At 42.7% G+C, this 16,401-nt stretch overlaps 1 protein-coding gene across 1 annotated transcript in view; it reads left to right on the top strand.

Annotated features, from left to right (window-relative positions):
* The first annotated feature begins 320 nt into the window (after positions 1 to 320).
* The window catches only part of LOC112230226 (activating transcription factor 7-interacting protein 1), a 28,357-nt gene continuing 12,276 nt past the window's right edge, over positions 321 to 16,401 (top strand). The window contains exons 1-12 of the mRNA XM_024396423.2: positions 321 to 399; positions 5,319 to 5,364; positions 6,308 to 6,844; positions 7,048 to 7,570; positions 7,844 to 8,031; positions 8,181 to 8,318; positions 8,522 to 8,593; positions 9,088 to 9,146; positions 11,416 to 11,474; positions 11,649 to 12,269; positions 14,004 to 14,105; positions 14,309 to 14,404. Coding sequence (XP_024252191.1) covers positions 5,347 to 5,364; positions 6,308 to 6,844; positions 7,048 to 7,570; positions 7,844 to 8,031; positions 8,181 to 8,318; positions 8,522 to 8,593; positions 9,088 to 9,146; positions 11,416 to 11,474; positions 11,649 to 12,269; positions 14,004 to 14,105; positions 14,309 to 14,404 — 2,413 coding nt within the window. The 5' untranslated portion in view covers positions 321 to 399; positions 5,319 to 5,346. The remainder of the gene's footprint in view (positions 400 to 5,318; positions 5,365 to 6,307; positions 6,845 to 7,047; positions 7,571 to 7,843; positions 8,032 to 8,180; positions 8,319 to 8,521; positions 8,594 to 9,087; positions 9,147 to 11,415; positions 11,475 to 11,648; positions 12,270 to 14,003; positions 14,106 to 14,308; positions 14,405 to 16,401) is intronic.

The following is a 16,401-nucleotide window of genomic DNA, read 5'->3' as shown; positions in this document are numbered from 1 at the left end:
TTCTGCCAAAGTTACTGAAAAAGGTATATTTTGTATTTGTTTTACTAGGTATTAGTATGGCCACTCTGATGTAAATCCTAAAGGGAGAATAATTTTATTTCCATCCTTTTGTTCTGAAGGTGTTACATCGTGTAGTTTGTCAGCCTGTGCTGGGTCAGTTTTTCCTGTGTTGAGCCATGAGGCTGAGACTATGACGGTTTCACTGTGCGCACAGCCTTGCACAAGAACATTCTATGCTGAAACGGATGGAACAGTCCAACCTTAGTCCCCCTCACCCTCCCGCTTCTTTTCTTCCTCCCTCTGCTGTTGCTAGTTCCCTCAATCAACACAGCCGAACAAATCACGCGCAAGACCTCTGTCCAAAGGAAGGCCTACTTCTCCAGACTACTCCTGTTCAAGGTTTACTTGAATTTTAGATTTTAAAGAATCTTGTACACCTATACCCATGTTGCTCTATTCTGACTAGTATCTTGGACTACATTTCAGTATTTAACTTGGCTACTGTTGAAATTTCTTTTTTTTGTTAAAGAGTGCTACAGTAACCACGGTTCCGAAACATAGATAATATACGTTTTTGTGTGTGTTATTTTTAAATAATATATTGTGCAATGGGGCTGTTTGTTTTGTATTAAGTGAAATATTTGTATATATTTTCTGTATTCGTAAAGTAGCATTTTTGGCATTTAGATTTTCATGCCCTGCTATTTGTGAGAGGAAGTGAAAGGGTCAGAACAGTTTGGAGAGAATGCTGGAAGCCTTAAGCATTATGTTCGAATATGTAAAAAAAACTTTTGTCTGACAAGTTAAAACTGTATTGAATAATCATTGGAACTGGAACAATAACAGGAGCTTAAACAGGAAGGTGATATCTTCATATCTACCAAAATGTTCTCCTATTGTTTTCCTGGCTAATGGAGTTCTTTTGGGATCTTAGAAAATAAAACTGTAAATGTGACAAATATCCAAACTGGGTCTGATCAACACTGGGATAGCAATGCTAATCAAAACTCATGTTGCATGACTCCTCCCGCCTTGCTACTGATTGAAAACACTCCTGGGGTATGAAAGGTACAGATCGTCTTGGATTGAGTCCAGTTAACAAACATCTCATTATTCTGAGGCTGCCATTAGTCTTTGTTGAGGCAGTGAAAAGTAAGTGGAGGAATTCTTGAAGATTTCTGCAGACCACCTAGGTCACTTAAATCAGTCGTGAATGTAAAATTCAACTTAAAATATTTACTCAACATTGCTGCGAGCGATAGCCTCCATTTTCCTGTGTCTTGAGAGATCTGAAATCGAAGGGAATTAACACTGAAATAGTCATCTGAATGGAGTTCCTGAAATGTATGCCGGTAGCCTGAGGATACAGCTCACATAGGCATAGCAACAGAACATGTGAGCACTCTGTACTTGGATTAAAAGCCTCTGATTAACAGGAGAAAACATTTACTAAATAAAACTGTATCTTGGACTAGGCTTGAAGCCCAGCCCGTCTCTGCTAACGTTTTGGTTTGACCATATCCTCTCACTGCTGTGTAGCAAGACAGGCAAGAGTTTATTTAATTTGTGTTCGTATTTAATTTGTGTTCGTATTGCCCTATGCTTATGGTTGTAAGATCAGCAGTATTTTACATTGACAAATGATAGAAATTGCCTACCTGCATACTTTTTAAACGTAATTCTGAGATGTTTTCCAGTGCATGGACTTTTCAGTTACACCTGTTGCTGATAGGTGTATAAAATCGAGCACGCAGCCATGCAATCTCCATAGACAAACATTGGCAGTAGAAGGGCCTTACTGAAGCTCTCAGTGACTTTCAACTTGGCACGGTCATAGGATGCCACCTTTCCAACAAATCAGTTGGTAAAATGTCTGCCCTGCTAGAGCTGCCCCAGTCAACTGTAAGTGCTGTTATTGTGAAGTGGAAATGTCAAGGAGCAACAACAGCCCCAGCCGCGAAGTGATAGGCCACACAAGTTCACAGAACGTGACCACCGAGTGCTGAAACACGTAGCATGTAAAAATTGTCTGTCCTCCATTGCAACACTCACTACCGAGTTTCAAACTGCCTATGGAAGCAACTTCAGCACAAGAACTGTTCGTTGGGAGCGGCATGAAATGGCTTTCCATGGCCGAGCATCCGCGCACACCAGCCTAAGATCACCATGCGCAATGCCAAGCATCGGCTGGAGTAGTGTAAAGCTCGCCACCATTGGACTCTGGAGCAGTGAAAACACGTTCCCTGGAGTGACAAATCACATTTCACCATCTGGCAGTCCGACGGACGAATCTTGGCTTGGTGGATGCCAGGAGAACGCTACCTGCCTGAATGCAAAGTTCCAACTAAAGTTTGGTGGGGGAATAATGGTCTGGGGCTGTTTTTCATGAATCGGGCTTGGCCCCTTAGATCCAGTGAAGGGAAATCTTAACGCTACAGCGTACAATTGCATTCCAGATGATTCTGTGCTTCCAACTTTGGCAACAGTTTGGGGAAGGCCCTTTGCTGTTTCAGCATGGCAATACCTCTGTGTACAAAGCGAGGTTCATACAGAAATGGTTTGTAGAGATTGGTGTGGAAGAATTTGACTGGCCTGCACAGAGCCCTGACCTCAACCCCATAAAACACCTTGGGGTGAATTGGAACGCCAACTGCGAGCCAGGTCTAATCGCCCAACATCAGTGTCCGACCTCACTAATGCTCTTGTGGCTTGTGGCTGAATGGAAGCAAGTCCCCGCAGCAATGTTCCAACATCTAGTGGAAAGCCTTCCCAGAAGAGTGTAGGCTGGTTTAGCAGCAAAGGGGGGACCAACTTCATATGAATGCACATAATTTTGGAATGAGATGTTTGACAAGTAGGTGTCCACATACTTTTGGCCAGTGTATTTATAATGTGCTGCAATCACGGATGTGCCCATACATTTGTGAATTGTGCTGCTGTGTGGCCACATAACCGTCTGGAATTGATGTGCGCTATGAACCAAACACCGTACTAGTCAAGTACTACTAACCTATTAAATCAGTAGTGTTGGTCAGAGGAGACAAAACATTACCAAAGGAATAGAAGCAAGGACAAGACGGTGATGAGGAGTCTTTCTTCCTCCAGTTTGGAGGTATACAGTGGACAGTTTACAGCTATTGCAGACCAGAAACAAATCATCTATGGCCCACATCAATCTATAATTGCTGCAGTATATAGTACAGCAGAGGACTAGCTTGAACCGCATCAAGGGAGCTTCAGGAGAAAATATACCCAAACTAAATACATTGTAACAAAATTGATCAGCATAAATTAACACAATTGATGTGGGATGGATGAGGAAGTACATCATAACTACATTTTTTTTTTTACTTTCTTTTTTTTTCCAAACTTAAACTAACCTTTTATACAAATGACTTACGAAACCTATGCAAAATTTGGCATATGGTGCAAATAACTTATTGACATGAATGTGACTTGATACACTATTGTACTACAGTGGATTGGATGCGTGTTCAGTTAGCAGCGTGTGAGGGCTCAGCTTGGCTGGCTGCGCACACATCAGAGCTGGTGGCCATTTTGTTTTTTCTGCAGTGAATCCAGAACGCGGGTAATGAAAGAGTGGGGGAGGGGAAGACTGCGCACAGTGTGCAATAACATTGGAATGTGAACTGAGTCGTTGTAACATAATAGAATGTGATTTCATCTTATTAGTTTTATATCAAGGAAACTCATCAGGGGTGAGAAAATCATATAATAATAGTTGATATAGTAAATGAATGAGGCAAATATTAAGGAATGTATTATTTTTCATCATCCATTCTAAGGCCATTTTTTAAGTCGAAGGACATAATAAAAATGTTTGATAAATGATCGAACTCAAAATAGAACTCAAACCCCCCCTTATCTGTATTGTTATGAGGGGTAGCTGTGCGCTTAGTTGTAACAGAGTGTCATTGGTATGTAGGCTAGCGTAGCCTGCAGCTCTGTCTGCCTCGAGCTGTAACTTAGTTTGCACAGTCTGTGTAAAGGACACGCTCTCTCTGTGTGTAGGTTGCTTAACGGATGTTGTAAAATTTCTTTGACTGTTTGTCATGTGATACCAGGCTGCACATTGAAGTCAAAGGCACATGGGGTGGGGCCACCAGCAACGTGGCCTATTTATATAGCTGTAAGCAGTCTACTGCAGTCTGTCTAGGCAGCAATGCAGCAACAATGCAGTAGACTGTTGTACCTGGAACTGATACAATAATGCAGTTTCTTGGGCCTGGAATTTATTGAGTTTACAGGGCCAAACTAAAGCACCTGATTACCTAGCTCATTTTAATATGCTGGGTGAAAATCAATTGGTTCGGATAGCAATATCTGACAATTTCTGAGAAACATTTAGAAAAAATAACCTACTCCTCACCTCAACAATATCATGGTTATTTTGTTGTTTCGCAGATGTGTTCGTTATTTGGAAGCCACTGCATTTTGATGAGTGATAATGTCATTCAGTGACGTGAGTAACCTGTCCCTATGGAAAGTAAAATGTCACTAGGGATCAGACAGCAATGCTAGGTAACGGTTTCACTACGTCAACTAGAATGGTGTCTCGTAACTAGGCTAAAGGCCTATTGCTCCATGTGTAGGTTGCTATGACCAAATAGTTTTAATATTTTTGTATAGTATTAGTTAGTTTTTCTTTTTATGTATACTTTTTATAGTATTTTACAGTTTCTCTGACTGCTGTCTGTAGTTTCTGCTCATATTTGGAGTGTTCAGGCGAGGCAGATGGCTAATCATCTTCCATTATTCACACTGTAGTTTGTCCGTGCCTTTAGCTTGGAATTCATTATTATTCATTATCTCTGTGTTGGTCCTGTGGAGCCTTCTGCACAAACTGATCAGTTCTGTGCAGAAAATGTACTTTCAAATGCTTAATTTTGTCGTCATCCTCTGTGTGAAGCCTGTTGTGCGAGTTTGTCTCTGTGTGTGGTGGTTGTTCTAGAAAATTGTGAAACAATTATCTGGACATTTCAAGATGTATCTTGAAGCACAGAAGCCTAAGTAATGATAGTAAATCTCATTCGTGAAGACTAGTCTACCCTTTTTGGCTGTTTTTTGGCCATTGTGGAATACTACTTGTAAAACGTCAAACTGTCAGGAGCTTTGCAACACCCGCGGCCTGTTCTATTATCAATTATTACGGCCACCATCTCTTGACTAGTAAAACATGTCTGCAACTTGTTTTTTTATGATGTACTTATTAATGAAACGCTCTATATGTTGCTGAAATGTGCTTTAAGTCGTTGCATTGAATTAATAATAAATACATTTTCCCCCTCCCCCTCTAGGTTATTGGATCCTTTTGGTGTCAAATCCATGATCGGAAACCTCCAGGTGAGATATTATTTTAAATCTAATATAATATAGGACCACTGACACCCCTAGGTCACATTTGACTAAATACAAAAATCCATATGAATGTCATATTTTGTATATTGGCCTATTGTTCTTAATGATTGTATCAATGTCACTGTAACTATGAGAAAATGACTGTCAGCGAAATATAAACTCCATAAGCACAAATTGGAACCTAGCCCCGACGCTGGAATGCGTTCGACAATTGGAACTGTATAAGGTAAATCATGCAGTCCTTGCATAACCCTTTCTCCCTGTTGCCAACGGAACCTGTATCTAGGGGCCCTGATTGGCTGAGGAAAAGGACCAATAAGAGCGAAGGGGAGGGACAAAAGCAAGTAATGTTGCTGCCATCCCCTGGGATAATGTCATATCCGTGCTGCAGACTGGACCGGCTGTGTTGGATTTGACAACGCAAAAGCTTGTCAGCCAATTGAAGCGAGGGATAGTGTTCTTACAGTGAAAAGTATAGTCTTCAGTCATGTTAGTGTGTTTGTCACCCTTGGACCACATGGCATCTCAAGTTCGCAATCCTGAGGACAAAAAGTTGTGAGCGAACATGCTGGACTAAACTTCAGTGGAGAGGAAGCTGGACTTGAGACCATTTGGATTGACTTCTGCTGAGTCACTCTTTCTGCTGAAATTGACTCTTGTATAGAATGGTTCTGTATGCTGAGCTCACAGTGAAAAAGAACCTTCTAGAATAGAACAAGGAAGGGAAAAACATACCAACAGGGTTCTACAGTGACCCCTAGTGGTGTCCCAGAACACTACATCGGTTTGGCCTTAAAGATAGCTCATCTGTACCCATTGAAGTGGGTAGAAGCTAGGTGGGTGGCGCAGGTGCTGTTAGCATTCCCGAGGAGGATTCTTTCATGACCTGTTCCAACTAACATCCCCATCCCTCCTTGTCATTCCTCAGGTTAAAATGGAAGTTGCTGTGGCAGAAGAGAAGAAGAAGATATTCCGAGCCAGGAAAACCATGAAGATAAGCGACCGCCAGCAACTGGAGTCTCTCCACAGCACATTGTCGTCCCCCGTCCCGCCCCTGTCCAATTCCAATTCCAGCTCTCCCCCTCCCCGTAGCCCACTGACGAACGGTACGCACCCAGAGGATGCACAGAAGGGGGCAGACAGAGAGCAAAACGACGTTGTGGTGACGTCTCGTTCCACAACCCCAGTCTCCCTGACCTCTCGATCCCCTCCCCTTGCTCTGTCCCTATCGTTGTCTCCCTCCCCACCAACCTCCCAAAGCCCCAAAGCCAAGGAAGACGCCACTCCCTCCCCGTCATCGCCATTCCACAACCTTAACGACGTGCTGAAAAAGATGGAGGAAGAGGGAAAGAAAAAGGAGTGTTCCACGTCCCCTTCCAATAAGGACAAGGAAGGAAAGGATACAGAGATGGAGGTGGCAAAGACGGACAAGAAAGAAGAGAAAGCACCTGAGATAGAAAAAGAGGTTTGTATGAGAACGAGTGAGAGGAGCTGAAATATGGATAAATGGGAAACATTGGAAGTTAAGGAAAATGGGGGTTATAGTTGGAAAGTGTTGAAGTTGGTATTGTTAGGGGTCCAAGCACCGCGAGTAGGATTTTTTTTTTTCTCCATGTGTTTAAGTTTGGCGGCTAAAATACAAACTTACCTGGATGTTCTCTTCTCCAGGAGGCCTGCACTACAACTGGAAAGAGCCATGAGGACCAAGCCCCTATGGATCAGTATCCTCTGGACTCTTCGTTCTCTCCCGTCTCGCTCGCCACGTCTGACGAAGAGTCTGGGAAGGAAAAGAGGACAGAGCAGAAAGAAGACACCGTGGCCATGGAAACGGATACGGACAAGGACCATACAGAGACCAAGGCCTCTGAGACCTCCACTTCCATGGAAGAGAGACCTTCCTCCCCCAAAGCCGCTACCATGGCCTCCCCTAAAGCTGCTACCATGACCTCCCCTGTCCGCACCCCCTCCCCCCCTGCTGCCCCTGAGACGGATCAGGACATCAAAGAAGAGGTGGTGAAGAAGGGAGAGAAGAAGAAAGACGATAGTCAGAAAGAGAAGGAAGGAGTAACAAAGGAGGAAAAGATGGAGGTAGTTTCTGTGAAAAAGGAGGTGAAAAAGGAGAAACAGAATGCTGTCGGGTGTTCTACCTCATCTCTTGCCTCCTCCACCTCTACATCCACAAGTGACAAAGGTATGAAATGATAGAATCGGCAAGACCTGAAAAATCATCCAGAGCTGACTGATAGTAGTAGGCACTACTATGCCAGCTATGTTTCATTTTCAAACTTTTTGGGATTTATAACAAAATATATTATCTGGGAATACTTGCATTTTACAAATAAAACAATACAGGAAAAAAAATCTAAAATTAAAAACATACACACAAGCATACTGCACAGGAAATTATATCACATGACCATTAACCAAAATAATCTGATTAAACCAGAACACTTTGTTGCAACAGGGGTGAAGGTGAAGGAGGAAAAGAGCTCCTCTTCTGGACAGAAGCGTCCCCTGTTGGAAGGTGACGAGAAAGATGGAGGGAAGGTTGAAAGAGACGGGAAGAGGCAGAAGGTGCAGGGCGTGGAGTTGGAAGCTCAGCTCGAGTTGAAAATCACTGCGAAAGGTGGCAGTCGCCTAAAACTTGAAAAGGTTGGTCTGGCAGGAATTGATGATACCTGTTCTCACGTATTAGCATTTTACCCCCAGTCAGGTATAAAGTAACACTCAAACAATATTGCCCCACACTATCTAGCCCTAAATTGCATCTTGAACTCATCCTACGTTTCTCTTCTTCTCAGGTTCTGCAGAAAATGGTTGAGGAGCGGTTGAGGGCGCTGCAGCTCACCGTCTTCGACCAAGGTTTACAGGAGCTAAAAGACCGGGTAGAAAAGATTGATTGTGCCACAAAACACCAGAGCACCCTTAACACACTACAGGTAAGCTAGCTACATGTTAAACTACTAGTAACGGGTATGTTACAAGTCGACTTGACAATAGTCACAACAGTCAGAAATTGTCGTCAATGGTTATAGTCAGCAATAGTCATAGTTTTCAATAGTCACAAAATTCAGCAATACTAATTAAAATCCTTACAAATGGAAAGTCTCACAGGTTCTCACTGTTTCTTACCCTTTTTCAGGCCAAGATTGCTAGATTAGCGAAGAAATTCGGAGAAGCCAACCAGGCCTCGGAGAACAAAAGAAAACAGGAGGTAAGAAATCTTTTTAATATTTGGGACCCCAATGTCTCAGATATATTTTTGTAAGTGATCTACTATCTACTACTATCTATCTACTACTACTATCTAATATCATCGATATTAGTTAAAGCTGCATTATGTAACTTTTTTGGGTGACCTGACCAAATTCACATAGAATTGTGAGTTATAGAGATCTGACATTCTCATTGAAAACAAGTCTAAGAATGCTTCCCGTTCTAAATATTTGTTTTGCGTCTTTTGCTGAAAATACAATATTTTTGGTTATGTAAATTATATTTCACATGGGTTTAAATTGTACAATGATTCTCTACACTACACTTGCTTGTTTTGTCACATAAACTAAAATTAGGTGAACAATTAGAATTTTAGAAACCAGGAAATGGCGGAACGAATTCTGCATATTGCACCTTTAATATCAAACAGACAATTAAATAAAAATTGCTGAGGGTGTTGGCTAAAGGTGTCACCATGGCGTGTGTTCGCAGGCGCTAACGTCCCCTGTTGCCAAGACTGCACCTGCTACAAACACCATTCCGACACAACGGTAAGAGTTCGGTCCTACTGCCAATGTACTACTTCCTCATTTAGAAAAGCTTTTAGTCATTTGTATGCATTTCCTCCTGTGAATCACAGGTGAACAGTAATCAAAAACAGGGGATTGCATTGCCTCTAGTCTTATGAAGATGTTGGATTCAATCATTATTTTCGTTTGTTTGCAGTCTTGTGTTAATCACCATTGGCAATCATGGATGGCAATTCCAAAACTTTCACATATTCCATAGTTTCCTTTTTTTCCATCTCTTCTGACAGCACATTCCCATTGCTTGTATTCTCCAGCATAAAAATGTATTTTCTGTATTTGTAATTCAAATCATGCAGAAGGAAAGCTGTGTGTTAGTCATTGCATGGGGCTATACTAGCTATCATTGTGCCTTTGTATCAACGTGACAATACCGGCCTGAAGCCAATGAATGCCACACATGGAGTCAATCACAACGTGTGATTGAATGTGTGGTGACTCTGCACAGGATCGTTGTCAATAATACTGAGGCTGGATTAAATTCTCGGGGAGATTGGATTAAAAAGCAACAACATCCGCTAAAAACCATAATAACGGGAAACAAAGATGATACCTTTCGAGGGTATTCTCTGATGTACAAGACTGACTTCTCTTTTGATCGCTTAGTGCCTACCCGTCAGGCATTTTCAAACCAATATCCCCACATGAAATCAATCTTCCTTTTGTTTTGGATTAAACAAACAAACAGCGGTTCGGGTTTTTGCGTCTTTTCTTTTGCACACCACCATGGTTCCAGGTCCTGAGTCTTGTGACGTTATACAATGCGCCAAAGCTTGAGAAAACAAGCTTTTAAAAGCTGTGCAGACAGTGTTCACAGCACCCGATCCAACTGCACCTCTCCTCTCAACAGCGTGCTCCGAATGCATCCAAAGCTGGAGCTGCAGTCTGAAGAGGGGGCATGGCGGAGAGGGGAGCTGGCGACCTCTATTGGTTGGATTAAGAAGGAAGTGAAGGAGGAGGAAGAATCCGAAGAAGAGTATGAAGAGATATCTGAGGAAGAGGAATTTGAGAATCCTTCATTCAACCTAAGACACCAGCCTGCTAGAAGAGATGGGTCACAGCAGCAGTCACCACAGCAACCGAGTGGAGGAACTAGGGTTCGTTCAGACATAATGCTGCGTCCCATCTCCACAGACAAGGAGAGACAGCTTTACCTGCGTTCTAAGAATGCTGCAAGGAAGGCCAGATCCGATCGTTACGCAGTATTCCTGTTCCGGAACCTGGTCTCGTACGAGAACTACGTGAAGTGGGTCACCACGGTGAACTACGTCGGAACGTTGGGCAAAGACGCGCTGCCTGTTAACCTGCGCGAAACCATGAAGAAATATTTGGAACAAAGGTTCAACAAACTGTATGCCAGAGACTGGAAAAAGATCAGGGACTCCATCAATGAGATCCTGAGAGTGAAGAGACTACAGTTCTTCTTTGAATCAGACTTTAATTTGACTTAAACATGTTTGATTGGGAAGGTGCCAATTTCCACAGTAGTTGTGTTGCACTTTTTTGTTTTGTATGGAATTATGGAAAGGACATAGTCTTGAGATAGTTGCAATCGTCACTTTTATTTTTATTTTACCAACGTTAACAATAATATATTTGCATTCTTGCCCCATGAAACATTTTATTTGTTCATAATATTCCCAGTTCCTAATGTACTGTACTAAATAAAGGTCTGGATTACTATATAAAAAACATGTTATGTCATTACAACACAAATGTATACCAAAATGTTTTATTTAATGTACAGTACCAAAAATGTTAACCTGCAAACACTTCATGATTTTCATGACAGAATACCACAAACAACTCAAGAATGATACCTATACACTAAACAAGTCCTAAAGGAATCAATACTTTTTACCCCCTTTTTTGTGATCAAGATTTTTTTTGAATGTGTAGATTTTTTTGGGGTTGAATTTGTAAAATTCAATGCAAAGAAGAACAAACAACAAAATACACATAACAAAAAAATCAGTAAACACAATGTTACAAACATGGGGGGGAAACAGAAGAAGACCGAGCCAGAAGACCGAATAATACTAAACTGGCAAATTAAACTGGTAAAGTGTGGCAAAGAGGTCGCCAAATTACAGGAAGACTTTTTCTCTGGTCTGTCTCAATATGATCTCTGACCTATTTTTAAACAAGCCAACTGAATGCAAGTCACATCTCTTTCAATTACCTTTACATTTTTTTTATTAAACTCAATGCAAATACACATCTTTTCCAACAGGCCAGTAGCAGCTGTCGTAAAGCAGCCCATGACCAGCCCAGTCTCTACCAACCTTACAGGTAATATCTCCCTTCTTCTTCACCTTCTCCCTTACCTGTCAATAGGATGTTTCACTTATCATGGGGATTGAACGACCCTGAGATCAAGTTACAAGATAAAGAATGACACCAACTGACCATCAGCTGTCAGGAATAAACTCACCATTCCTTTCCTCTCTCCTGTTGTCTTTCCAGTTTCTCCGGTGAAGCAGGCCAAACCTGTCCCCACTACCACTACGGCCACTGCCATGGTAACACAGGGCTCCATCCTGCAGCTGATCCCCACCTCCTCTAGCTCCGCCTCCCTGTGCACCGTCACCTCCCAGAGCGGCCCCACTGGCACCCTGCTCCTCAAGACCACCTCTGGCTCCAACGTGGTGGGCCAGAATGGCCAGCCGCTCCTCATCCAGCTGCCTCTCTCTGCCATGGCCAACGGCGGGGCCGGAACCTTGGTCAACATCCCTGTGTCCTCCTTCGCTGCAGTCAACTCGCTCAACAAGGCTAAGACCACTACTCCCACCACTACCTATATCCTCAAGGCCGGCCCCACCACCTCCACCATGGCCGGCACCACCACCTCCACCATGGCCTTGCAGCCCATCTCCTCCACCACCCAGCTCTCCCCAGCCATGTCCCCAGCCCAGATGACCCTGGCTCGGGCTGTGTACCAGGGGGGCACTGGGGGGATCAGTACGCCCAGTGCTGGGATGTCAGTGACCACAGCCAGGGCGCCGGTTCAGGCGTCCTCTGGTCCAGCCGCTACGGGCTCGGCAGCTCCAGGACCTCCTTCGGGGACGGCTATGACGTCAAAGACAGGTGGGTTTTCTAGCAACAGGCCTGATAACAATATCCTATACTGTATGTGGACAAGATTAATAATTGCATTTATATATACAGTTGAAGTCGGAAGTTTACATACATACACTTTAGCCAAATACATTTAAACTCAGTTTTTCACAATTCCTGACATTTAATCCTCGTAAAAATTCCCTGTTTTAGGTCAGTTTGGATCACCACTTTATTTTATGAATGTGAAATGTCAGAATAATAGTAGAGAGAATGATTTCTTTCTTTCATCACATTCCCAGTGGGTCAGAAGTTTAATATTTGGTAGCATTGCCTTTAAATGGTTTAAATTGTCAAATGTTTCGGGTAGCCTTCCACAAGCTTCACACAATAAGTTGGGTGAATTTGGGCCCATTCCTCCTGACAGAGCTGGTGTAACTGAGTCAGGTTTGTAGGCCTCCTTGCTCACACACACTTTTTCAGTTCTGCCCACAAATTTTCTATAGGATTGAGCTCAGGGCTTTGTGATGGCCACTCCAATACCTTGACTTTGTTGTCCTTAAGCCATTTTGCCACAACTTTGGAAGTATGCTTGGGGTCAATGTCCATTTGGAAGACTCATTTGCTACCAAGCTTTAACTTCCTGACTGATGTCTTGATGTTCCTTCAATATATCCACATAATTTTTCTCCCTCATGATGCCATCTATTTTGTGAAGTGCAGCAGTCCCTCCTGCAGCAAAGCACCCCTACAACATGATGTTGCCACCCTGTGCTTCATGGTTGGGATGATGTTCTTCGGCTTGCAAGACTCCCCTTTTTTCCTCCAAACATAACGATGGTCATTATGGCCAAACAGTTCTATTTCTCCAAAAAGTACAATCTTTGTCCCCATGTGCAGTTGCAAACCGTTGTCTGGCTTTTTTTATGGTGGTTTTGAAGCAGTGGCTTCTTCCTTGCCGAGCGGCCTCTAAGGTTATGTCGATATAGGACTTTTGTACCCGTTTCCGCCAGCATCTTTACAAGGTCCTTGTACCTTTATTGATTTGCACTTTTCGCACAAAAGTACATTCATCTCTAGGAGACGGAACGCGTCTCCTTCCTGAGCGGTATGATAGCTGCGTGGTCCCATGGTGTTTATACATGCATACTATTGTTTGTACAGATGAACATGGTACCTTCAGGCATTTGGAAATTGCTCCCAAGAATGAACCAGACTTGTGGAGGTCTACAATTTTTTTCCCTTAGGTCTTGGCTGATTTCTTTTGATTTTCCCATGATGTCAAGCGAAGAGGCACTGAGTTTCAACGTAGGCCTTGAAATACATCCACAGGTACACCTCCAATTGACTCAAATTATGTCAATTAGCCTATCAGAAGCTTCTATCAGAAGCTTTTCCAAGCTGTTTAAAGGCACAGTCAAGTTAGTGTATGTAAACTTCTGACCCACTGGAATTGTGATTATAGTGAATTATAAGTGATCTGATCTGTAAACAATTGTTGGAAAAATGACTTGTGTCATGCACAAAGTAGATTTCCTAACCGACATGCCAAACTGCTGTTTGTTAACAAGACATTTGTGGAGTGGTTGAAAAACTAGGTTTAATGACTCCAACCTAAGTGTATGTAAATTTCCGACTTTCAAAGTGCTCAAAGCACATCCACTCAGGATGTGTAGCACCCAAAGCAGCAAAATCCAAAAACCTGTTGTAAAAGAGAATATTATCTAACTGTTTTCTTTCCTATGTCTGTTCCATCCCTTTCAGATAACCAAGCAACAAGCTCTACTCCAACCAAAACGGGGGCTCGACCCAAAGGCTCCTTCATAGACCTCACTGAGGAGGAGGAGGAGGATGATGATGTACTAGGTGAGAATGAACCCCAAAACCATCTCCAAATTCCTCCTTTTCAACTCCAGAGAGGTCTACTAAATTATTGAGTTATGTCCTCTAAAATAGTGACTATTGTTGCTAATGATGTGAACAATTCTGGATAAATAAATATTTTTTTTGAGGGAATTGAATTCCCTCTTCTGTTCTCTATTCTTAATTCCTTCTCTTTAATTCTACAGTGACTGGTGTGAGAAAGGCCATTACGACTGCGGTATCGTCCTCTTCAGTTACCCAGCGATCTACTGGACCTCCTCCGCTGATCAGCACTCCTAGTGGTGAGGCATGCACATTACATAGTCATTGATATTGACACTATACACAGGCAGTTAGGAAAGCTAAGGCTAGCTTTTTCAAACAGAAATTTTGCATCCTGTAGCACAAACTCAAAAAAGTTCTGGGACACTCTAAAGTCCATGGAGAATAAGAGCACCTCCTCCCAGCTGCCCACTTTGCACTGAGGCTATGAAACACTGTCACCACAATCCACTATAATTGAGAATTTCAAAATGCATTTTTCTACAGCTGGCCATGCTTTCCACCTGGCTACCCCGGTCAACTGCCCGGCACCCCCCAAGCCTCCCCATTTCTCCTTCACCCAAATCCAGATAGCTGATGTTCTAAAAGAGCTGCACAATCTGGACCCCTACAATTCAGCCGGGCTAGACAATCTGGACCCTCTCTTTCTAAAAAAATGTTGCAACCCCTATTATTAGCTTGTTCAACCTCTCTTTCGTATCGTCTGAGATTCCCAAAGATTGGAAAGCTGCTGCGATCATCCCCCTCTTCAAAGGGGAGACACTCTAGACCCAAACTGCTACAGACCTATATCTATCCTACTCTGCCTTTCTAAAGTCTTCGAAAGCCAAGTTAACAAACAGATTACCAACCATTTCGAATCCTACTGTACCTTCTCCGCTATGCAATCTGGTTTCAGAGCTGGTCATGGGTGCAAACGATATCATAACCGCCATAACCTAAACGATATCATAACCGCCATCGATATGAGACATTACTGTGCAGCCATATTCATCGACCTGGCCAAGGTTTTCGACTGTCAATCACCACATTCTTATTGGCAGACTCAACAGCCTTGGTTTCTCAAATGACTGCCTCGCCTGGTTTACCAACTACTTCTCAGACAGAGTTCAGTGTGTCTAATCGGAGGGCCTATTGTCTGGACCTCTGGCGGTCTCTATGGGGGTGCCACAGGGTTCAATTCCCAGGCCGACTCTCTTCTCTGTATACATCAATGATGTCTCTCTTGCTGCTGGTGATTATCTGATCCATCTCTACGCAGACGACACCATTTTGGATACTTCTGGCCCTTCTAGTGACTCCCCATCCCGCATGAGAGAGAGTAATCATCGACTGACACTAATTAGCATAACGCAACGGACATAAATATTCCTATTCATGAAAATCACAAGTGAAATATATTGAGACACAGCTTAGCCTTTTGTTAATCACCCTGTCATCTCAGATTTTCAAAATATGCTTTACAGCCAAAGCTAGACAAGCATTTTGTAAGTTTATCGATAGCCTAGCATAGCATTTTGTCCAGCTAGCAGCAGGTAACTTGGTCACGGAACTCAGAAAAGCAATCAAATTAAATCGTTTACCTTTGATGAGCTTCGGATGTTTTCACTCACGAGACTCCCAGTTAGATAGCCAATGTTCCTTTTTTCCAAAAATATTATTTTTGTATGCGAAATAGCTCTGTTTGTTCTTCACGTTTGGCTGAGAAATCGCCCGGAAATTGCAGTCACGAAAACGCCAAAAAATATTCAAAATTAGCTCCATAATATCGACAAACATGGCAAACGTTGTTTATAATCAATCCTCAAGGTGTTTTTCAAATATCTATTCGATAATATATCCACCGGGACAATACGTTTTTCAGTAGGACCGATTGGAATAATGGCTACCTCTGTATTTTACGCGAGAATCACTCTGGGCGCATCAGGTGACCACTTGCGCAATGTGGCCGCTTACGGGTATTCTTCAACATAAATGCGTAAAACTACGTCACAATGTTGTAGACATCTTGGGGAATACGGAGAAAAAGTAATCTGGTTGATAGCCCCATTCACTGCTCAATAGGGACGCATTGGAACGCAGCGCTTTCAAAACATGAGGCACTTCCGGATTGGATTTTTCTCAGGCTTTCACCTGCAACATCAGTTCTCTTATACTCACAGACAATAGTTTTACAGTTTTGGAAACTTTAGTGTTTTCTATCCTAAGCTGTCAATTATATGCATATTCTAGCATC

Source organism: Oncorhynchus tshawytscha, linkage group LG32, assembly GCF_018296145.1.
Source record: "Oncorhynchus tshawytscha isolate Ot180627B linkage group LG32, Otsh_v2.0, whole genome shotgun sequence".
Classification (NCBI taxonomy): domain Eukaryota; kingdom Metazoa; phylum Chordata; class Actinopteri; order Salmoniformes; family Salmonidae; genus Oncorhynchus; species Oncorhynchus tshawytscha.
This window is presented reverse-complemented; position numbering and strand designations above follow the sequence as displayed.